The sequence below is a fragment of the Engystomops pustulosus genome, chromosome 5, assembly GCF_040894005.1.
Source record: "Engystomops pustulosus chromosome 5, aEngPut4.maternal, whole genome shotgun sequence".
In the NCBI taxonomy this organism is placed as follows: Eukaryota; Metazoa; Chordata; class Amphibia; order Anura; family Leptodactylidae; genus Engystomops; species Engystomops pustulosus.
In genome coordinates, this window is record NC_092415.1 from 12,190,083 (window position 1) to 12,213,186 (window position 23,104).

Genomic DNA, 23,104 nt, shown 5'->3' on the forward strand with positions numbered 1-23,104 from the left:
AGAACAAATCTGTTTCCTGTTCTTATACTTTGTTACAATGTATCAGTGAAGTAACCAGTATCCACATGGGAGTCTATTAAACATTGTTTAATAAATCGGTAACATGTAGTCAGGGGGATGGTAGGGTGGGAGGTGGTGCACCCTCTGATCACATGACACCCAAATCTCTTACATGCAGGAGGAGTTTGGCCACTTACCTTGTGTCCCAGTTTGTTGAACGTATCCAAATCCTTTGCAACATGGATCCGCATCACAGTGGAGCTCACACTGGAAAAACCTGAAAGTAAAGTGATTTTTAATTAGAATCCAGTATGTACAATATTCATATGATTAAAGGGAACCTATCAGCAGGTGTGACCATAAAAAAATTGCAGCCAGTGTTAGATGTTGTCCCTGTAGAAATGTGTAACCAGACCTTTATGTATGTTGTTATTAGCAGCAGGACTGTGATATACATTTTTATATTTCAGGATCGCAACTTCTCAAAGTGCACTGGTAGGATGTCCTCACACTGCTGTGCTCTTATCAAAGGTAATTGTACCTTTGTGTATGTTGTTAGTAGCAGCAGGACTGTGATATATGGATTTAAATTCCAGTGTTGTAGCTTCTCCAAGTGCACTGGGGGGATTGTCCTCACACTGTTGTGCCCTCTGCAGCCAATGTTAGGTATTGTCCCTGGAGAGATGTGTAATCAGACCTTTGTGTATGTTGTTAGTAGCAGCAGGACTGTGATATATGGATTTATACTATAGGATTGTAGCTCCTCTAAATGCACTGCTCCTCACACTGCTGTGCTCTGTGCTCTCTACAACCAGTATAAGGTATTCTCCCCGGAGAGATGTGTAATCAGACCTCTGTGTATGCCTGGATACAATAGTAACAATCCCACAGCTGTCAGAAACATGGGGTGAAGGCAAGTGTATAGCTCTGAATGTAAGCTAGGGTGTTCCCATTCAATGACAGCAAGCAGAGATCTTAAGAATGCTGTAAAACGGAGACACAAAACAAATCCTGAGGTTTTATTATATTGAATCAGTGAAGATTTTGGTTGGTGGTTACATGGCCTGGGTCATTGTAACGGATCTCACCCCCTGGAAACGCTTGTCCCTGTCACCGTTATCCGGTTCCTCAGGGTCGCGGCGCTCAGTGTCCGGTACGGGATGAGGCTGTAGAAATTCTTCACCTTGTTACCGATGGTCTCTGCAGGTATAAAGACACAGAAGTCACATGTGTCCCAGGTTATAGCGGACGTCACTCATCCGACACCAGCACCAACCTCTCCTGCGATACAGAGACTGCGGCTTCTCACTGAGGACGATGTCGCAACGACCTGGAGCCGCGTCAGTGAGATTATTACAATTCCATGTGTCCGGATAAATGAGACAGGAGAAATATTCCGACGCCCCGTCTCGTAAATCTGCAAGACGGCACCAAGACGCTTCTTCCAGACAACCTGGAGACAGACGAGGAGTGTGATGAGACATCCCCAGGAGAGAGAAGACATCAACCAACACATCGCTGTACCATCCTCTAACCCAAATGTCCCTGTCCTGTCCCCCAAGTGTCAGTGTGTCCCTGTCTCGTCCCCCCAAGTGTCAGCATGTCCCTGTACTGTCCCCGCAAGTGTCAGCGTGTCCCTGTCCTGTCCCCCAAGTGTCAGCGTGTCCCTGTCCTGTCCCCCAAGTGTCAGCGTGTCCCTGTCCTGTCCCCCCAAGTGTCAGCGTGTCCCTGTCCTGCCCCCCAAGTGTCAGCGTGTTCCTGTCCTGTCCCCCAAGTGTCAGCGTGTTCCTGTCCTGTCCCCCAAGTGTCAGCGTGTCCCTGTCCTGTCCCCCAAGTGTCAGCGTGTCCCTGTCCTGTCCCCCAAGTGTCAGCGTGTCCCTGTCCTGTCCCCCCAAGTGTCAGCGTGTCCCTGTCCTGTCCCCCCAAGTGTCAGCGTGTCCCTGTCCTGTCCCCCCAAGTGTCAGCGTGTTCCTGTCCTGTCCCCCAAGTGTCAGCGTGTCCCTGTCCTGTCCCCCAAGTGTCAGCGTGTCCCTGTCCTGTCCCCCAAGTGTCAGCGTGTTCCTGTCCTGTCCCCCAAGTGTCAGCGTGTCCCTGTCCTGTCCCCCAAGTGTCAGCGTGTCCCTGTCCTGTCCCCCAAGTGTCAGCGTGTCCCTGTCCTGTCCCCCAAGTGTCAGTGTGTCCCTGTCCCCCAAGGGTTAGCGTGAAACTGTCCCCCCAGTGTCAGCGTGTCCCTGTCCCCGAACACCCCCCCCCCCCTCTTCCCCGGTGTCAGTGCGTCCCTGTCCTGTCCCCCAAATAATAGTAAATTTTCCTCTGTCTGATCTTTCCGTACGTGTTAGACACCAGGACGTCGCTTGCTCGGATGAGTAATGATCTTTAGAAATCCAATATTTGATATTTGCGACCGAAATGTCTTGGTTAATGACGACGTCCTCGCTGTTCACTGGAAGGAATTGTTCCTTGGCAGAAGCTGCGGAGACGAGAAATAAGATGATGGAAGTCATGTGACGTATGGCAGAGGAGAGGAGCAGCAATGCAGAATGTGGTAAAAACCTGGATTTAGATTTTCCTACAAGATCTGAGTCTCTGGGACCCCAAGTGTGAGGTGTCACATCCCCTTTAATATAGCAGCAGGATGGATGCAGAACAGGTCACCCCAGTACTACCACCACCATCATCCTCAACCCCTCTAGTACCTGATACGCTGGTGGAATTGGTCCCAGTCTCCACCCGGGGACATCCGGTAAGACTCACTTGTGTCTTGTCAACACCTAAACACAGATAAAACATCATATTCTTGACTCCCATGACTTGTGATTGGCCTCATTCACTTATTTGTGGATAAAAATGTGTTACTGTATATATACACAGATGTGTCTCCATGGCTACAGACTACAAACCTTCTGTAGTCGGATCTTGTTATTGATTCTTGATATTGAGGAGAGACCAGTAGAAAGGAGTAACACAAAGCAGCAGAGCAGACTACACAGGGATTATTTGTAGTCTGTAACCATGGAGACGCATCTCTATATAGGAGAGGGATCCACAAAGTAGAAGGAGATTTCTACTCAAGTTTTTGCACAATGGGGCTTTAATGGAAATCTACTAACAAAATCCATTTTGGATAAACCAGGGACATTACCCATAGATCCAGGCACCGGGACTGTGGGATCTTCTTATATGTGTTATCCATGGCCTCCTTCCTTCTGAAATCAACTTTTAAATGATGCTAATGAGCCAGAAGGGCTCTGGGGGACATTACCAGAGCTCTTTCATGCTGTAGTTTCAGAGGCTGTTACACTGTCTCATCCTCACCCCTGTTCCCTCAGCACTTCCCTGCTACCTCTGCCTGCTGCAATTGCACACAATGGGAGGGGGAATTGTGTAACAGTCTGTGAAGCTGACAAACAAAGAGGCCCTGTTAACTCCTCCCATAGCACTTCTGGTTCATTAGCATAATTTTAAAAGTTGATTTTAGAAGGAAGGAGGCCATGGATGACAAATATAGAACTATGAGTATTGTCCCTGGTTCATCATGATGGATTTTGATGATAGATTTGCTTTGTGCAACTAACATCCAGACACAGGTATATGACTGCCTAAACTCGATACAACTGTGACAGACCCTCAGCTGTGAGATATTTTTTTTGGACTTTGTTACCTTTACGTAAGAAAACTCGTTGAAAACCAAAGAAAACCTCCTGAATCTCGGCTTTCATGTCCTCACTCAGTTCTGTGGAGTAATCTGCCATCCCGATGCTCTGAGATAACAGGGAGTAACCTGAGAACAAGAAGGATGGTCAATGTCTGCAGCGCCAAGCATAGCCGCCCATCACTCCCATCATCCACTCATCACCAGCACATGGATAACTCACTTCCAGAGAACTCCTGGCCTCCTAGGAAGAAAGAAAACTTCTTCTCCGCCTTGTTGGAGCTCACTCCTCGGCAGATGCCATCTCCACCCAGGCGGGAGGTTTTACTCCAGTCACTTACACTACAGAGCAGGGAGCCGGGGGAGCGGAGCAGAGCACACACTGCTGTGCCTACAGAGGGACATACAACAAGTCAGTAATTATACTCCTTCAAATAAAAGAATTTATCTGTCTGTAGTCACCACTAGGGGGAGCTCAGGAGTTTATCCTCAAGTTCAATATACAAACATTGGGGCAGATTTACTTACCCGGTCCATTCGCGATCCAGCGGCGCGTTCTCTGCGGTGGATTCAGGTCCGGCCGGGATTCATTAAGGTAGTTCCTCCGACGTCCACCAGGTGGTGCTGCTGCGCTGAAAAGCATCGGAACGCACTCAAGTTCAACTGCCTATTCCTAGTGAAGGTAAGTGCAAGCTCCGCGACAGATTTTTTGCTTTAAATGCGGCGTTTTTTGCGAATCCGTCGGGTTTTCGTTCGGCCACGCCCAACGATTTCCGTCGCGTGCATGCCAGCGCCGATGCGCCACAATCCGATCGCGTGCGCCAAAGTCCCGGGGCAATTCAGGGTAAATCAGCGCAAATCGGAAATATTCGGGTAACACGTCGGGAAAACGCAAATCGGGCCCTTAGTAAATGACCCCATTCTGTTTCCTTGTACAGAGATTTCCATCCATTACATCACTCTATATACCTCAGTGATTCTCACAATCTAAATCCCTAATTAAAGGGGTCTCCTGTTTTTCCCCATGGAATATTGGAGCTCTCAGATTTTGTTTACTTTTCCTTCTGGATCTTAATAAACTATAAATGAATTCCTGACGGATATCAGGAATGTTCTAATATCCTGCACATGACACAAGGCAGATCCATATATTTCCTGCTGTGTAGAATGAGGTCGGCAGATGATGAAGGCTCCCCGGAGGACCCCCCATACGTGAGCCGCTGCCTGTAATTAGCTGCACATCGTGAGGTTGGTTTTCTGGGACATTCCGGGATCATCAATGTTCAATCAATTTCCTCTTCTTTATTGTCCCAGTCTGTAAGATCTGTAAATGCTCCGGCCCCCCTCCCCCCTGACACGTCGCAGAGTGATGGAGCCCACACCATGACCCTGATCCTTGTGTGCCCAGGACTACCCTTCCTGTTATGTGCTCAGATCTGTCAGAGGGATTGAGAAGGACATGAACAGGAGCTTCATTTATGGAGATGGCAACATTGTTGTGGCTTTATGTGATACAATTAGGAGGATGGAACCTGATTTCTGGCATCACAAAAAAGGAGCAAAATAGGTTTCTATGACTTTTTGGAATGACTCACTTAATAATTTTGCTCACTTTCCGCTGCAAATGTATCTTCTATCGTGTGACGACCCGGTCAGTACCGTTTCCTGCTGCTATTCTAATCTGATGAAACGGAGAGCCCCGCCCACTCCATGGACTTGTCATGGCCCCTCCCCCTCCCTTTTAGTACCAGGAGCTGGAGGAAACATTCTGTTCAATTGTAAGTAAAAAAAAAAACTATCCCAAGCAAAAAATGCCCCCTTTTCACACTATGCACTTTGGGGCAAATTTACTTACCCATTCCAGTCACGATCGAGTGGCGCGTTGTCCAACGGGATTCACTAAGGTCCGTGTGCCCGATATCCAGCAGGTGTCGCTGCTGTGCCGAGGTCCGCCGGAGTTCACCTTCTTCTTCCTGGTGCATGTAAGTGCTGATCTTGCGACACAAATCCTTTTTTAAATTCCGCGTTTTTTCCGAATCCGTCGGGTTGTCCAACGTCCATGCCCCCCCCCCCCATATCTGTCGCGTGCAAGCTAGTGCTAATCCACCACAGTCGTATCGCATGCGCCAAAATCCCGGGGCAATTCGGCGCAAAACGGAAATATTCGGGAAACACAATGAAAGTGCGGCGTTCGGACCCTTAGTAAATGAGCCCCTTTGTGTTTCAATGGTAACAGACTACATTTGAACATTTCGTAGTCGGATCCTGCAGTTATACACTATTGATTCTTGATGATGATTAAAGACAAACAGAAAACTGTGACATTTTAAAATGTTGCAATTTGTAACAATCAAGGCATCACAGCCCCACCCCCTTGTCATGACTGTTCATCAGGGGGCGTGGCTTACTCAAATACCACACTGTTTTTGGGCCACTACCTGGCACATGTGTTGAGATTGACAATGACTGACCATGATGACACTTCTGGAGCTCTACTGATGTAGGATTATTATAGGGAGATTGGCCCATATTTACCAAAAATCTGTAACCAGATTCACTTACTAAATGTTGGCACGAAGCATTTCATGTCCAGACCCATTTTACCAGGACCCCTTTCAGCTGAGCCCTTCCCCACCAATCCCACTCCTCTAGTAACTATTCCGAAATGTCTACATTCACATCTGTAACAATGTAACATTACCTTGATTTAATGTGACCTGACTGAGAATAAACCCATCACAGCAGGAGTCCTGAGAACACGTCTGACGACACATGAAGTATCCATCGGTCAGTCTACTGCCCCCAGTGGATGGGAAGAGCATTGCACGATACACACCAGAAAGTGTATTGGCGAAATCAGTGCGAGTAACATCTCCGAGATCAGAGAAGTCTTGTCCTGATTGGAATAAATAGAATAATATAGAAAATAGCTTAGAACAGTGAGTGCAGCTCAGGACAGGGGGTTCTCCTTTAGTGTCCCTTAGTCTGTCATCTCCTCTCCTGGTGTTGGGCTGATGCTGCACAGTAGATTTTGGTTTTGTGCTCTGAATATATAGAGATGTTGGGCTGCAGACGCCAAACCTGGACTTTATGTGGTTGGTTTATATGATTGTATTCATCATGTTGTAAATAGTGTTTATATTGTATGTATATATTGTATATAGTGGGGTTTGGGATATAGTGTTAGGTTGGGAGGGGGGTGATGGTGGTGGGACTTCTTAATGCAAACTTTGGACATTAGACCAGTGTCTGAGGAAGGGAGTAGGGATGGGATTCAGTTTAATGTAGGGTGCATTTTGTTTAAAAAAAATGTATTAAAATAAAAATTAAATGTTTTTGGGTGTATGATATGTTATCTGTGTGGGGTGGTCTGTTATTAGAGGGTGGAGGGTGCGTTTATGTCCATTTGTGTTAATAATATCTTATGTTGGCTAGGTGTGAATGAGGCTGGACCAGCAGGTGAGTTGTTGTAAATATTTTGTATATATTGTATATTATGTTTGTTTTGTGTTTTCTGTTTTTGTTCTGTTTTATATGATATATTTTAATAAAAGATCTACAGGATGTAACTCAGGATCAGTACAGGATAAGTAATGTCATGTATGTACACAGTGACTGCACCAGCAGCAGAATAGTGAGTGCAGCTCTGGAGTATAATACAGGATGTAACTCAGGATCAGTACAGGATAATTAATGTCATGTATGTACACAGTGACTGCACCAGCAGCAGAATAGTGAGTGCAGCTCTGGAGTATAATACAGGATGTAACTCAGGATCAGTACAGGATAAGTAATGTCATGTATGTACACAGTGACTGCACCAGCAGCAGAATAGTGAGTGCAGCTCTGGAGTATAATACAGGATGTAACTCAGGATCAGTACAGGATAAGTAATGTCATCTATGTACACAGTGACTGCACCAGCAGCAGAATTGTGAGTGCAGCTCTGGAGTATAATACAGGATGTAACTCAGGATCAGTACAGGATAAGTAATGTCATGTATGTACACAGTGACTGCACCAGCAGCAGAATAGTGAGTGCAGCTCTGGAGTATAATACAGGATATGTAATGATAGTGATTGTTACCTCGTTTCCTGTATACAGTGACACTTCCTGCTGTCACCAGTTGTACCCTATACTGGCAGCGCGGTGCGTCCATACTGGAGGAGATGGAGTTCCCCAGGGCATCAGAAATCTGGAATAAAACAAATGTATTTTTAGTTTTATCATCTTCTTATTGACCTTAGACAGTTGGAAGATCTCAGGTCCTGACATATTAGGATCCTGTGAGATCCCGGCTTCTCCTAGGATTGGGGCTGGAGTAGGGGGGTCCCCAGAGGTGGGTCATACCTGACTATCTGCGCTGCACATGATGCGGGGTCCCTCCCCCGGGTACAGCTGACAGATCACCCCGGAGCCATTGGTGGTTACTGTCAGGTAGTCACAATCTACATCCATGGCACAATCTGTAGTAATAATCAGAGAGAGAGAATGATACAGAATTATGAGATTAAAGGGGGTTTCTATCTTTAATACATCAATCTATTCATACTTTCATTCATCAATATCGATTACTGTCTGACACTCGGGAACCCACCAATCAGCTGATTATGCACCAGAATCAGCACAGAGAACAGAGCTGGAAGAACAGCGCCATTTTCTAAGTAGTGGCCTCGCTGTGTTACTGCAGCTCTCATTTACAATAATGGAAGCTGGACTGCAGTTCCCCATACTGACCACAACCCAGAGAATTGGGCTATTTTTATGATAATTTTTATGAAGATATTTGAAAATGTGGAATAAGACTTGTCTCCTTTATCAGAATAATAGAAAACAACCAAGAAATTATGTGAATAAACCCTCTAAAGCAGAGCTAGACCTATAAGCTTACACTCTACCTTCCTGAATGTATTACTTATGACTTACCAGTGATACAGTCCAGGAGTCGTCCCCTCTTCTCCTTCACTCCACTGGATGGATCAGCACCAGAATCTTCATTACTGACCAACAGGTTGTCCTCAGGGACCATCTCAAACCTACGTAACACTAGAAGGACGATACAATATTAGTTCCTGTAAGAAAACTCCTTGACCTGCTACATAAACCTCTGTATTACATCCTGCCCGCAGATAGGGGGCAGTAGAAATCTCAGGCCAGGTAAACCTCTGTATTACATCCTGCCCGCAGATAGGGGGCAGTAGAAATCTCAGGCCAGGTAAACCTCTGTATTACATCCTGCCCGCAGATAGGGGGCAGTAGAAATCTCAGGCCAGGTAAACCTCTGTATTACATCCTGCCCGCAGATAGGGGGCAGTAGAAATTTCAGGGCAGGTAAACCTCTGCATTACATCCTGCCTGCAGATAGGGGGCAGTAGAAATCTCAGGGCAGGTAAACCTCTGTATTACATCCTGCCCACAGATAGGGGGCAGTAGAAATCTCAGGGCAGGTAAACCTCTGTATTACATCCTGCCCGCAGATAGGGGGCAGTAGAAATCTCAGGCCAGGTAAACCTCTGTAGTACATCCTGCCCACAGATAGGGGGCAGTAGAAATCTCTGGGCAGGTAAACCTCTGTATTACATCCTGACCGCAGATAGGGGGCAGTAGAAATCTCAGGGCAGGTAAACCTCTGTATTACATCGTGCCCGCAGATAGGGGGCAGTAGCAATCTCAGGGCAGGTAAACCTCTGTATTACATCCTGCCCGCAGATAGGGGGCAGTAGAAATCTCAGGGCAGGTAAACCTCTGTATTACATCGTGCCCGCAGATAGGGGGCAGTAGCAATCTCAGGGCAGGTAAACCTCTGTATTACATCCTGCCCGCAGATAGGGGGCAGTAGAAATCTCTGGGCAGGTAAACCTCTGCATTACATCCTGCCTGCAGATAGGGGGCAGTAGAAATCTCTGGGCAGGTAAACCTCTGTATTACATCCTGCCCGCAGATAGGGGGCAGTAGAAATCTCAGGCCAGGTAAACCTCTGTATTACATCCTGCCCGCAGATAGGGGGCAGTAGAAATCTCAGGGCAGGTAAACCTCTGCATTACATCCTGCCTGCAGATAGGGGGCAGTAGCAATCAGAAAGATAAGAGGCAAAAATAACATCAGAACAAAACCCCCCAAAATAATTCTGATTATCTTTTTATAGCTGTTATCTGAGTGTTTTTTTATTTGATTAAAAAAAGGAAACAATTTTGCAGATAATCTTCTCGTTTGGGGAAACAAATCCTTTGCCCCTCTATGTGTCATTGTGGTTACAGACTCAGTTCTGGTGCTGTATCTCTGTACAGATCTCAGTTCTGGTGCTTTATTTCGGTACAGAGCTCAGTCCTGGTGCTGTATCTCTGTACAGAGCTCAGTTCTGGTGCTGTATCTCTGTACAGAGCTCAGTTCTGGTGCTGTATCTGTACAGAGCTCAGTTCTGGTGCTGTATCTCTGTACAGAGCTCAGTTCTGGTGCTGTATCTCTGTACAGAGCTCAGTTGTGGTGCTGTATCTCTGTACAGAGCTCAGTTGTGGTGCTGTATCTCTGTACAGAGCTCAGTTGTGGTGCTGTCTCTGTACAGAGCTCATTTCTGGTGCTGTATCTCTGTACAGAGCTCAGTTCTGGTGCTGTATCTCTGTACAGAGCTCAGTTGTGGTGCTGTATCTCTGTACAGAGCTCAGTTGTGGTGCTGTATCTCTGTACAGAGCTCAGTTGTGGTGCTGTATCTCTGTACAGAGCTCAGTTCTGGTGCTGTATCTTTGTATAGAGCTCAGTTCTGGTGCTGTATTTCTGTACAGAGCTCAGTCCTGGTGCAGTATTTCTGTACAAAACTTGGTTTCTATGCTGTATGTTTGTGCTGAACTGGGTTCTGGTGCTGTATTTCTGTATATAGCAGTGCATTGAACCCCGGGAGTCAACCTCTGGATGTAAAGAATAGAAATTTTCAAATTACACATAAAATGCATGTATTATGTAGAGTCATTGTCATCTTGAGAATTCTCAGTATCTCAGAAGCCCTGTAACCACTGTATTACCCACAATCCTCCTCTCTCTCTATCTATCTATCTATAGTGCTATTCACCCACACAGACCGTCCCATCTTATCCTGGCCTATCACAGTGCAAGGATTCTGAGGTGCGGAGAATAAGAAAATGGGAGAAAATCTTATTTGATCAGCTGAACAACCATGTTTCTGTATGGGGCTTGGTACTATTGCTGTAAGAGCTTAGCCCTAGTGCAGTATTTCTGTACTGAGCTTGGATCTGGTTCTGTATTCCTGTATGGGGCTTGGTACTATTGCTGTAAGAGCTTAGCCCTATTGCAGTATTTCTATACTGAGCTTGGTTCTTGTGCTGTTTTTCTGTACATAGCTTGGTTCTGTTGCTTTAAGTGTTTGGCTCTACTGCTGTTTTTCTGTATTGAGCTTAGTATTGGTGCTGTATTTTTGTACTGAGCTTAATTCTGGTGCTGTATCTATACACTAAGCTCGGCTCTGGTGCTGTATATATGTTCTGAGCTATAATAATTCCTGAGATGCATTATTTTATAATTTGAGCAGCCTGGTACATAATCAAAGTATTTGCCAAAATGTATTCAGGCAAAGTATATATATATATTAATTTAGTGGGTGGAGCCTCTTACACTAGAATTTATCCTGATTTAAATATATTTCATTTGAGATGGAAGAACTATTCCGGTTTTTGTAATGTACTTTGGGGACCTGTATATATTTTCATGACTTCTGTCAGGGGGGAGGAGGATTTTTGGGACGGACTCTGCAGAGTAAATGATGTAGAATCTTCCTGGATACATTGTATTGTGTGATGGCGGCTGCAGACTATCGCAGATACTCACATACACACTGCTCCTCTGTCAGCTCGCTGTCACTTTCCGTCCACATCAGTTTCTCCCCTGAGTTGTCAGCGCAGTAATACTTGTTAGTGTCTGTGTCTCGCTGTGATGCAAGGATCCGTCCTAGGGGGTCACACTCTAAGCCTCGCTCATTCCTCTGGCAGCCGGTGAGACCTAATATCCAGGATAGATACAGTCTATGACACATGAGTATAATAGGACAGGTTTATGATGTAATAAGAGGGGGGTCTTTTATTCCGGACCCTTGTATAGAAGGTGTTTTATGGAATTCTGTGGTGTAATACATTATTTCTCCTGCGGGGGTGCTGCAGGGAGGATTAACACCTCTATAGGTTCCTCTATAGATTAAAATTGAAAGATCAACATCTCATATGCAGGATAATAGGTTATCTGTATTTTTTATGTTTTTTGGAGGGTCCTTAGTGTCAGACCCCCCCTATTCTGCTATATAAAGGTCAATTATCAGATCAATAAAAAAAAACCCTTTAAAAAACTTTTATGTCTTCTTAATCCCCCCCCACGCCCCCACGGCCTGCCTGTCACACACATTTATCATCTGTTCCGCACATACGCGGGGTCCGGCGCGGTCACAGACTTGTCAATCACTCCAAAAATGGGATCCAGGTCTCTCCAGGAGCCGCGGGATATAAACATGTATCCAAAATGTTTCCAATACACAAATGTAACACAAACAATCCCCTCGCTTCTGCTGACACAACACATGGAGCACATTGAAGGGATTTGCTACGTTGGAACAAGTGTCTCCAGATGCAACATGTGCTCCTTAAAGGGACGGTTCACTTAGGTTTAATCCCACGAAACTCCTAGTACCCCGTCAGGCAAGGGATGAAATGTCCTTTCTAGAATTTCCTCTTTTATGTGAAATCTTACCTGTTTATCTATAATAAAAAAATCTCTCCCAAAATCGGGCAAATATGACTCTTCTCACCTCATTTTCAAATTAGTTGTGTCACGTTTAGAGGCTGTAGGGGCATTGTCACTTCAGAAAACCCCTATCTTCTGTTCTATAGCACCTAGAAACATGCTGCTGGTGTCATATTAAAGATGTGGATCTTATCTTTCAGATCACATAAGGCTTATGGCTTTGCGAGCTACAGAACCAGAGATACAGGCAGCTAAATCCATAGCTGGACATTGAAGATGCAGATAAAGATCCAGGTCCAGAATATTTTCGGAATAACGGCCTGTAATTCCAGGTCTGTAGGTCACAGAACCATAAGCCTGATGGTATCTAAAAGGTGAGATTAACATGTTTAAAAATTGATATAGAACAGAAGCGAGGGGGTTCAGAAGTGACCCTCCCCCTGCAACTACTAAACTGGACTCATCTCATGTCATTCATATAAAATGAGAATTCACATTAAAGAGCGAATTCTACAAAGAACATTTGATCACCTATCTGAAGGGGCTAATAGTGGGGTAACACCTGAAGACAGGTTCCCTTTAAGGATGCAAGAGAGGAAAAATACTGCAGCTTTCTCCATAAACAGCGCCACGCCTGCTCACTGGTTGCATGTGGAACTTCATCTTAATCCGCCTATGAGGGCGGCACAGTGGCTCATGGTTAGCACTACAGCTTTGCAGTGCTGGGGTCCTGAGTTCAAATCCCACCCAGGTCAACATCTCCAAAGAGTTTGTATGTTCTCTCCGTGTTTGCGTGGGTTTCCTCCGGTTTCCTCCCACACTCCAAAACATACTGGTAGGTTGATTAGATTGTGAGCCCCATTGGTGACAGGGACCGATTTGACATGCTTTGTGCAGCGCTGCGGAATCTGTGTGCGCTATATAAATAAAGAATTTTATTATTATTATTAAACTGGCTGTAAAGAGCTAAGAGCACAGCAGTGTGAGGACACGCCCCAAATGAACTTGGAGAAGCTACAATCCTGAAATATAAATCCATATATCACAGTCCTGCTGCTACATACTGTATGTGAGACATTTGTCCCCTGGGTTTACACTCACATTGGCTGCGGCTGAAGGCCCCGGAGTAGCGGGTGCTGGTGCCCAGCGGACACTTCATGCATTTACTTGTCCCGGCTTTTTCCTGATACGATCCCACAGGGCAGGGAGAGCATCTTCCATCCTCAGAGTAACTCCCAGCTGGGCAGATCCCTGCGAAGATTTACATAGGACTGCAGGTCACCTCTCTGACTTACATTCAAATGAAATACACGACAGAGGTCAAACGACAGATTCAGCTCAGCTACATCTGGGCTTCGGGTATTTTGTAGCATAACTTATTTATACTCTAGTCACATTCAAAGCTGAATTCTGAATTTTAACTAATATCCCATCATTATCATCATTTGCTTTGAGATGTTTGCAGTTAGATGTATGGCCATCGAGAGTTACAGCAGCAGCAGAATTATGAATGCAGCTCTGGATGTGACTGGAGCAGAACCCATGACCTTCAGTAAATAATACATTTCCCCTGGAGCAATGTCAGATCTCATCCACACATAGAGATGTCACATACCGCAGCCTCCCACATCCCCAATCTCTTCTCTCCTGGATGTCGAAATTTTCTGGAATCCGTTAGCGCAGCCGAGTGTGATACGTGATTCCGGCTGGAAATCGGATTTCTCTGCCACAAAAAGCTTGGAATCCAAATTCAGGGAGTAGCTGCCAGATCTGACCAGAGATAAGAGGCGCCCGACCAAGTCCTCGGCAGCGAGTGCGGCTTCTATAAGGGGAGAAGATTACATTACTATGTATATGGCGCCAACATATGCCATAGCGATGTTACATCAATCACTGCTGAGCACTGATCACCATTATGTATACATATACCTATAGGTATAACCCAAAATGGGGCATAAGGAGACCATATGGCTTCATATCAGGAGATTATCTGCCTATGCTATAATAGGAAAGTCCCGCCCCCGCGGAGCCAATATGCACAATCTGGTCCCTCCCTAAACTGGTTGCAATGTCTACCTTCAACCATGATCATTTTTATAGGATCGTCCTTCAAAAGAAACTTTAGGGGGTATGTATAAATTTGCAAAAAACTGAGTATTCCCGCCCATTTGTAAGTATTCCTGGGCAGGGGCGGAGTTTATAATTGCACAATGAAAGGGTTGGTTAGGTATTACAAAAGTGCAAGGTCTCGACCTGCAAGGGATAGAAATTTTTGTATACCGTAACAGAAAGTGGGCGTTACTTGGAAGATTAGGGAGGGCTTTCCCAGGGGAGGGGCTTAAATGCCCTAATATTATCACTGGAAATTTTGATTAGCTATGACCAAAAATTTTATTTTTTTTGTATCTTAGGAGACACTTGGGGACAGGGGTAGGTTTAGGTTAATCAATATTATTCCATTTATGCCCGCCCCTGAGAACCTCACAGCCAACTAGCACTCCCTTCTTTTTGGGCCAGGATGTGTCTAATTTTTCAGGACTGTAAGGTTATGCAAACTTTATTAGAAGTATCTATAGCACGCTGCCTGCAAGTTGTACAATCTGCTCAGTCCCTCCTCCTCTATAACATGTTGCCTGCAGATAGGACACTATGTACAATCTGCTCAGCTCCTCCTCCTCTATAACATGTTGCCTGCAGATAGGACACTATGTACAATCTGCTCAGCTCCTGCTCTATAACCTGCTGCCTGCAGATAGGACACTGAGTACAATCTGCTCAGCTCCTCCTGCTCTATAACATGCTGCCTGCAGATAGGACACTATGTACAATCTGCTGAGCTCCTCCTGCTCTATAACATGCTGCCTGCAGATAGGACACTATGTACAATCTGCTCAGCTCCTCCTACTCTATAACATGCTGCCTGCAGATAGGACACTATGTACAATCTGCTCAGCTCCTCCTGCTCTATAACATGTTGCCTGCAGATAGGACACTATGTACAATCTGCTCAGCTCCTCCTCCTCTATAACATGCTGCCTGCAGATAGGACACTCTGTACAATCTGCTCAGCTCCTCCTGCTCTATAACCTGCTGTCTGCAGATAGGACACTATGTACAATCTGCTCAGCTTCTCCTGCTCTATAACATGCTGCCTGCAGATAGGACACTATGTACAATCTGCTCAGCTCCTCCTCCTCTATAACATGCTGCCTGCAGATAGGACACTCTGTACAATCTGCTCAACTCCTCCTGCTCTATAACCTGCTGCCTGCAGATAGGACACTATGTACAATCTGCTCAGCTTCTCCTGCTCTATAACATGCTGCCTGCAGATAGGACACTATGTACAATCTGCTCAGCTTCTCCTGCTCTATAACATGCTGTTGGCAAAGAAGCAGAGAAACTTACAACTGATTTTAATTATTTTCACACAATGCCACATCAAAGCAATCGGACAACCCCTTTAACATTTTTTGGGATGAATCAAAGTATTATTTTTGGTGTCCGGACCCTGAGCTGCCAGGATCGTGCTCCTCCAGAATCCCACTCCTTCCTCTAAATCCAGGATTACACTTTATGTGACCCAGACACTGGGACGGACAGATCTGTTTTCTTGCATCAGAAATTGAGCAATGTTCAGCAATCTCTCATTAGTGGGAACATCAGTCCCGGGATTTGGCGCTTCCTCTCAATGTGGCCATAACCTGCTGGCGGATCTGATGAAGCCTCCGAGAGGGAACTGGAGAAATTATTGTCATTTTTTTTCAGTTTTAAGTGAGCCAAAAGACATCTCAAAGTCCGGGTAATACAATGAAATCAAAATGTGGGGTCCCCCTTCACCGGCACCTGTTACCCCTACATATATGAGAGGTTCATACAGTCTAACACTGCAGAATGATTGTAAAAGAATAATTTTCCCCTAAAATAAAGCAAAAGGTTTTATGATGGTGTTATCATCCTTATTATGTTGCTCAACTGCTCCTGTTCTATAACATGCTGCCTGCAGATAGGACACTATGTACAAGCTTCCTGGCTCCTCCTGCTCTACAACATGCTGCCTGCAGATAGGATGTTATGTACAATCTGCTCATCTCCTCCTGCTCTATAACATGCTGCCTGCAGATAGGACACTATGTGCAATCTTCTCAGCTCCTCCTGCTCTATAACATGCTGCCTGCAGATAGGACACTATGTACAAGCTACTCAGCTCCTCCTGCTCTATAACATGCTGCCTGCAGATAGGACACTATGTACAATCTGCCCAGCTCCTCCTGCTCTATAACATGCTGCCTGCAGATATGATACTATGTACAAGCTTCTTGGCTCCTCCTGCTCTATAACATGCTGCCCGCAGATAGGACACAATGTAAAATCTGCTCAGCTCCTCCTGCTCTATAACATGCTGCTTGCAGATAGGACACTATGTACAATGTGCTCAGCTCCTCCTGCTCTATAACATGCTGCCTGCAGATAGGACACTATGTACAATGTGCTCAGCTCCTCCTGCTCTATAACATGCTGCCTGCAGATAGGACAATATGTACAATCTGCTCAGCTCCTCCTGCTCTATAACATGCTGCCTGCAGATAGGACACTATGTACAATCTGCTCAGCTCCTCCTGCTCTGTAACATGCTGCCTGCAGATATGACACTATGTACAAGCTTCTTGGCTCCTCCTGCTCTATAACATGCTGCCTGTAGATAGGACACTATGTAAAATCTGCTCAGCTCCTCCTGCTCTATAACATGCTGCCTGCAGATAGGACACTATGTACAAACTTCTTGGCTCCTCCTTCTCTATAACATGCTGCCTGCAGATAGGACACTATGTACAAACTTCTTGGCTCCTCCTTCTCTATAACATGCTGACTTTAACAACCATGTATACTATATTAAATGCTGCCAGAGAATCCAAATCTAAAAATTTTTTTAAAGTGACCAAAAACCTGCCTTAGTGTGAAGTTCAGTGATAAATAAGATCATCGATGTAGCGCAGAGCACCAGACAGCGGCCACCGGATTAACCCCTGTGACATGTCACTGTCTGCACAGCGCTCTACATACAGAGATGGGACACTGGGGCCACGGCCGAATCCATTAATGGTGAATAGTGATCTGTATCATTATCTGTGACCCAAATAATAAACCACAAACATGTCACCTTCATGCTGAGGGGTAATTATTTTGGTCATTCATTTTCCATCATCTTCCATCTCTGTCGTCTCTGTCTCTGTTGTCTCTGACTTAGTTACCTCTGCACTGGTGGGTAGAGACTTAGCTTCTCTGACCTCCCCCTCCCCCTCCTTAGACCGCTATGTAGTCAGACATCTCAGTGAGCTTCTGTCTGTCTTGCTAGCAAGATGGAATTCAGCAAAGGTTTCAAGGTGAAAGCAGATGGGGAGGGAAGCAGGAAGATGATAAGAGACTTGGCCAGTGTCCTCCACTTGTCATATGGCCTGTTTGCTGCTCCATCATAGTCACAAGGACGTGAGCAGAAAGCCTGGGCACCAGCGCTGTAGTCAGATCGGACCCTTTATGGCAAATGCAAACCCACATTCTGTATGTGCCAATGGTCACGCCAACAGTGGTGAGGTATGAAATAGGGCGATCACTGTAGTGGGGACACCCCTTTAGGTACCGAGGCCAGCTGACCATGATCCTGATTTAAGTCATCAAAAAAGGTGCTAGAGGTCAAAATGTCTCCTCTGGTTTCTTCTTGCCCTGGATATTGGATATAAGGAACCATTCCGCTGTTGATGCTCAGACTACTCAAGCTATTGTTGGCTTATAACAAGTCTTGATTATATCAATAATGGTCCAACCTTGGCCAATCCAAGTCAGAGGTCGGGAAGATCTCAAGACATCTGATCAGTGGCCAAGTTAAGGACATTTGTGGAGCTCAGGTCTCCTCTCAGTGACAAAGCTTAAAAAAAGAGGTCCCCCACGCACTCACCTCCATCAAACTACCTACCAATGTCATGTAAAGTGGGCAGGGAAGACTCCGGGATTTGTTGGAGCTGAGCCGTCCATGTGATGTTCACTCCGAGGCGACTGGTGGACAAACATTCTACGTAGACAGAGGAGTCATCACATACAGACAGACGTCCTTCTCCACGACTCTCAAAATGGTCTATCTGCACCATGGGAAAAGAGCGGTGGTAATAATCAATACATGACTAATGGTGGTGGACAAGACCTAAATATGTCCATCGATGTCCACCACTGCCAACACCATGGAACATCTCATGATCTGGACGATCTCCTACAAACATTGGAGAAACCACACAACGAAACCCAATACAATCACATGAGTTGTACCAAAGGTCTTATGGACGTCTCTTTGAGGACCATTTGGTCTTCCAGGAAAATTTTTAGACCCCCTTGAAGATGTGAAGATACCAATCCCAAAAGTCAATGGCTTACCTCAACACTACACAGTCCTCGTGACTTCAGATCATCCAGTATAAAGGCTTTAAAGGTTTGTAGGATCTCGGCGTAGTCACTCATGCACATTTTGCCAGGAGGCAATGTGAGCTGGAACCAGGCCTGGGTTTGGAGGGTTTGGAAGGTCCCCAGCCCTGTAGTAAATATAAAACTTATTACTGCTGATAATTGAACAACCAGATGTGTCAGAGGCGAGTCAGTCAGGTGTTACAAATTCAGCTCTGTGGCAACATATTTGCAAAAATTTAGAATTTTTGGAGATTGCTACACATTTTCATGGATCAGTGTTTTTATGTTCCAGCACATTAATGCCCAAAAATCTCTTGTGATGAATTTCCGACTATGGGGGTCATTTACTAAGGGCCCAATTCGCGTTTTCCCGACGTGTTACCCGAATATTTCCCGAAGATTTGTGCCGATTTCCCCCGGGATTTTGGCGCACGCGATCGGATTGTGGCGCATCTGTGGCGGCGTGCACGCAATGGAAATCGGGGGGGGCGTGGCCGAACGAAAACCCGACGGATACGGAAAAACCGCCGCATTTAAAAAAAGAAAATTGTCGCGGAGCTTGCACTTACTTTCACTAGGTATAGGCCAGTGAACTTGAGTGCGTTCCGATGCTCTTCAGCGCAGCAGCGCCACCTGGTGGACGTCGAAGGCACTACCTTAATAGATCCCGGCCGGACCCGAATCCACCGCAGAGAACGCGCCACTGGATCGCGAATGGACCGGGTAAGTATATCTGCCCCTATATCTTTATAGGGCTCACAGCTGATTTCTAGCCACAGAGCTCAAAATTTTCTGCACAGACATTCAGGTGTGATAAAATTATTGTTTCTGCAGCCAACATTGGGGGATACTGTATACAGTAAACTCCTGAGCTCCTCCTAGTGGTGGCAAGGAGTAGGCAGAGCTTTACAACATAGGTTTTCTGTGGTGGCATGTGAAGTTTTTTGTAGAAAACTTTATTATTGCAAGAATTATGGACCTTATGTATGAAAGTGGAGATCAGACTCTTACTTTGACAGGCCTGGACATGAGGCGGCTGTGTGGCCCACTGCTGAGTTTTCGGGTCACATGTAAATATGCCGCTTGGAAAGACATCGCTGTAGCCTTTATGACATTGAACTTGACATCTCTGTGACTTCTCCCCTGACTCCAAAACCTCCTGACAGAAAATAGATCCGTGCTGGATATCCACAGCGCCAAATGGAAGAGGACACAATGGAGCTAACAGAGACAAGACATTTCCAGATTAGCCGGGGAATATTTTGTACCATAAGATAGAAGAAAAATCAGATTGACGGGTGTCCCAGCACCGACACAGATCACACAGACAACCGAACAGGAAGCAGACAGCGCCATTCCAGTCTTGTGGCCAAACTGTGTCACTGCAGCCAATCTCCCATTCATAGAAATTGGAGCTGCTCTTCAGTAACTTGGTTCAGCCACTACACAGAAAACAGCGCTGTCTGTTCTATTATCTGTGTATCAGATGCAGAGAACAGATGGTCTATGGTTGACCCCCTTCAATCTGATATCGATGACCTATTCTTAGTTTTTAAGCCTGTAAAACCTCTTTTAAAATGCAATAAATTCTGAAAAATGTTATTTTTTTAGTTTTTTTTTAAATTGAATATCCCCTGGTGCTTGGCTCTGGTGTCCCTCCTCCCTCAGCCACTTCAAGAGGTAGTGACCTGGGGTTCACTGTGCAGTAAAGTCCATATCCCCAAAAAGGGGTAAAGGGTAAATACCGAGGAGGACACTTACAAACTACCTTCAGGAGTAGCCCAAGGACAAACTGGCTACATGTCTCAGTGGGGACAGCCTATACCCGTCATATGTTACTTTTCTAAAGTAAAGAAGACAAATGTAGAATTCTAGACTCCATACCCTGACAGAGATCTCCTGACTTTCCAGACATGGCCACTTCAGTCCCTGCTGCCTCTTCACCGTGTATAAAGACACAGACGCAGCGATCTCTCTCCGGATCACACTGCTCCCTTCTGGGATTCCCATTATTATCACACGAGGGACTGAATTGCTCTCCCAGAACTGTGGCTTCAGATTTAGCGATGGTGCAAAGACCTGGACCTATGTATGAGAAGACGCTTTATCACATCTTATACTCCAATCACAACTCATGCTGCAATTCTCTTGATAGTTTTGTTGGCCTAAGGATATGAGGTCTGATTATTAATCCAGCTCCTCCACTTACATGTCACGTCCTCAGAGCCACCAACATCGTGCAGGACAACTTGGCCGGTTATTGGATGCAAGCACCAGGACCTTGTCTCTGACGTTTGTAAAGTATAATATTGTCCAGACTAAAAAATAAGAAATAAATGTGTAATTGTGTAAAAAGACAAAGGAGATCAACCAGAAACATTTCATGAATGCCTGTATGGTCTACAAGAAGTGTTTGGAGTTCAAAGCCTGATCCTGCACCACTACCAGGTCTTCTAGTCTTTATGTTATGTCTATGCTTGGTTCTTCTTCAACCTTCCCATGGAAACAGTTCCCAACCTGAATCCCAAGTCCACATAAGCAAATAACAATAAAAACGAGCAAGGCCTCCAAAGAAACGATAGACCGGGGCTCAAATTTGACTGAAATCTTCATCTAGGAGAGAAGGGTTGAGGTTGGTTCCATCATGAACCTATTTCCGTGGCCCAATTGTGTAGTTTCATGTACACTACAATTGAGAAGGGATCCATGTATAATCCATGAGCCATATAGTAGCTCCAGGATCTTCTTCTATAGTCTGGACCCCCTTGGACACGACCAACTGGAAAGCCATAAAAAAAAACCATAGAATTTTGTCTATAAGTTGAGGCATCAAAGTTTTATAAATTTCTCTTCATTTTGTGGTTATGCAACTTGAAGCAGTTAACCACGTCCGTGGACCGTACCCCAGCATTGTTGTTCAGGGATCTAGGGACACCCCAGCATTGTTGTTCAGGGATCTAGGGATACAATCAGTCCCTATATGAGACAGGAAAAAAGAGGTGACCAATTTGAAAGTCTGACCTCACTATACACCATATGGTTGTGCCACCTTGACCGTACACTGAAATAATCTTTCCTCTCATCCTACTGAGAAAGCCCTAACCAGGAGAAGTTACCTGTTGACTCTACATATGATTCTATAGAAAGGAACTCCAGGATTATAAAGTAATGACATATTACCTCGGTGCAGCGTGGTATAAACTGGCTGGAGATGCCACGTGCAGAAGATTTTTTGGGTATCCAACTGGAAATCAGAGAGTTGGCCCGAGCTTGGTGGCAAGAGGTCCGGCCTGCAGAAGACGTAGCTATTGTTATGAATTACGTAGACCTGACCTAAGCTGACCATAAACTTGAGACATTTCTGGGCACATCTTTGGTAGGATTTGCTAGTAATCAAATGTCTATGACCCACCAGGAAACAAGAAAGTCTCATGGCTTGTTCTCAAGGCACTCTCCTACCCAACTGTCAGAGCATAGTCATTCCTAGTGACTTCTGCCTTTGTTTGAAACCACAGTAGATACTTTGAAGACCAGCAGAGCATCAACCTGCCCATGAGGAGCCTAGGTTCTCCTTCCTCCCCGGAGCTAAATAAGCCCAACTGGATGTCTATACAAGGTCTCCCGTCATAACAACTAGAGGTCTTACACTGTGGAGGTCCAGAAGCTCTTGTCACAAGGGAACCAGGAATGTAGCTTCCTTCATCATCAACACACCAGTAGTGACCTAAAGGAAAGAGAGCAAATCGTAACAATTCTCCATAGGTTCTTCAAAAACTGAAGTTAGCCTCAAACCTGGTGAAAGAATTCCACCATTTTTAGATCATCTTTGGTTCCTGCCAATGGCCCCATCAAGATACAGAGCAAAAGATCTCTGGTTCCACAAGTATAATGGATGTCACCAGTCACCAGGCTTATATCTAGGCCATATCAGCCTATGAGGAACTTACAGGCTTTAGAGCAATGTCTTACTGTGTGGCTGATGACTGTAAGTAACCCCCACTCTAAACGCCATGAACGCAACAACGTATTGAAGTTAAAGTTATAGAATGACAAGAAAGAAGACTGAAAAGTTCTATATCTCACCCGTCCCCTGATAAAACTGAACTGGGTTCCAGTTTCCAAGACCATCACACTGAGGGCTGTATGGGATGTAAGACAACTGGGCGGTCTCTCTAGAATTGGCTCCACTTTGCCAGAAGAACTGCAGAGCTATAGGCAAAGAAAATATAGATCAATACTAAAAGATGATTGAGGACTAG

General features: G+C 45.3%; 1 protein-coding gene across 1 annotated transcript in view; it reads right to left on the reverse strand.

The window, feature by feature from the left end:
• Window positions 1-23,104, reverse strand: part of TG (thyroglobulin) — a 136,922-nt gene that overhangs the window by 95,470 nt on the left and 18,348 nt on the right. Inside the window, exons 12-33 of the mRNA XM_072154600.1 lie at window positions 22,929-23,054; window positions 22,492-22,569; window positions 22,026-22,135; window positions 21,055-21,163; window positions 20,730-20,930; window positions 19,857-20,066; window positions 18,816-18,970; window positions 18,364-18,526; window positions 14,008-14,214; window positions 13,494-13,643; window positions 11,490-11,660; window positions 8,580-8,699; window positions 8,004-8,119; window positions 7,740-7,848; window positions 6,354-6,548; window positions 3,876-4,043; window positions 3,662-3,781; window positions 2,697-2,771; window positions 2,333-2,470; window positions 1,277-1,453; window positions 1,089-1,200; window positions 198-277 (exon numbers count right to left, since the gene is read on the reverse strand). Coding sequence (XP_072010701.1) covers window positions 198-277; window positions 1,089-1,200; window positions 1,277-1,453; window positions 2,333-2,470; window positions 2,697-2,771; window positions 3,662-3,781; window positions 3,876-4,043; window positions 6,354-6,548; window positions 7,740-7,848; window positions 8,004-8,119; window positions 8,580-8,699; window positions 11,490-11,660; window positions 13,494-13,643; window positions 14,008-14,214; window positions 18,364-18,526; window positions 18,816-18,970; window positions 19,857-20,066; window positions 20,730-20,930; window positions 21,055-21,163; window positions 22,026-22,135; window positions 22,492-22,569; window positions 22,929-23,054 — 3,090 coding nt within the window. The remainder of the gene's footprint in view (window positions 1-197; window positions 278-1,088; window positions 1,201-1,276; window positions 1,454-2,332; window positions 2,471-2,696; window positions 2,772-3,661; window positions 3,782-3,875; window positions 4,044-6,353; window positions 6,549-7,739; window positions 7,849-8,003; window positions 8,120-8,579; window positions 8,700-11,489; window positions 11,661-13,493; window positions 13,644-14,007; window positions 14,215-18,363; window positions 18,527-18,815; window positions 18,971-19,856; window positions 20,067-20,729; window positions 20,931-21,054; window positions 21,164-22,025; window positions 22,136-22,491; window positions 22,570-22,928; window positions 23,055-23,104) is intronic.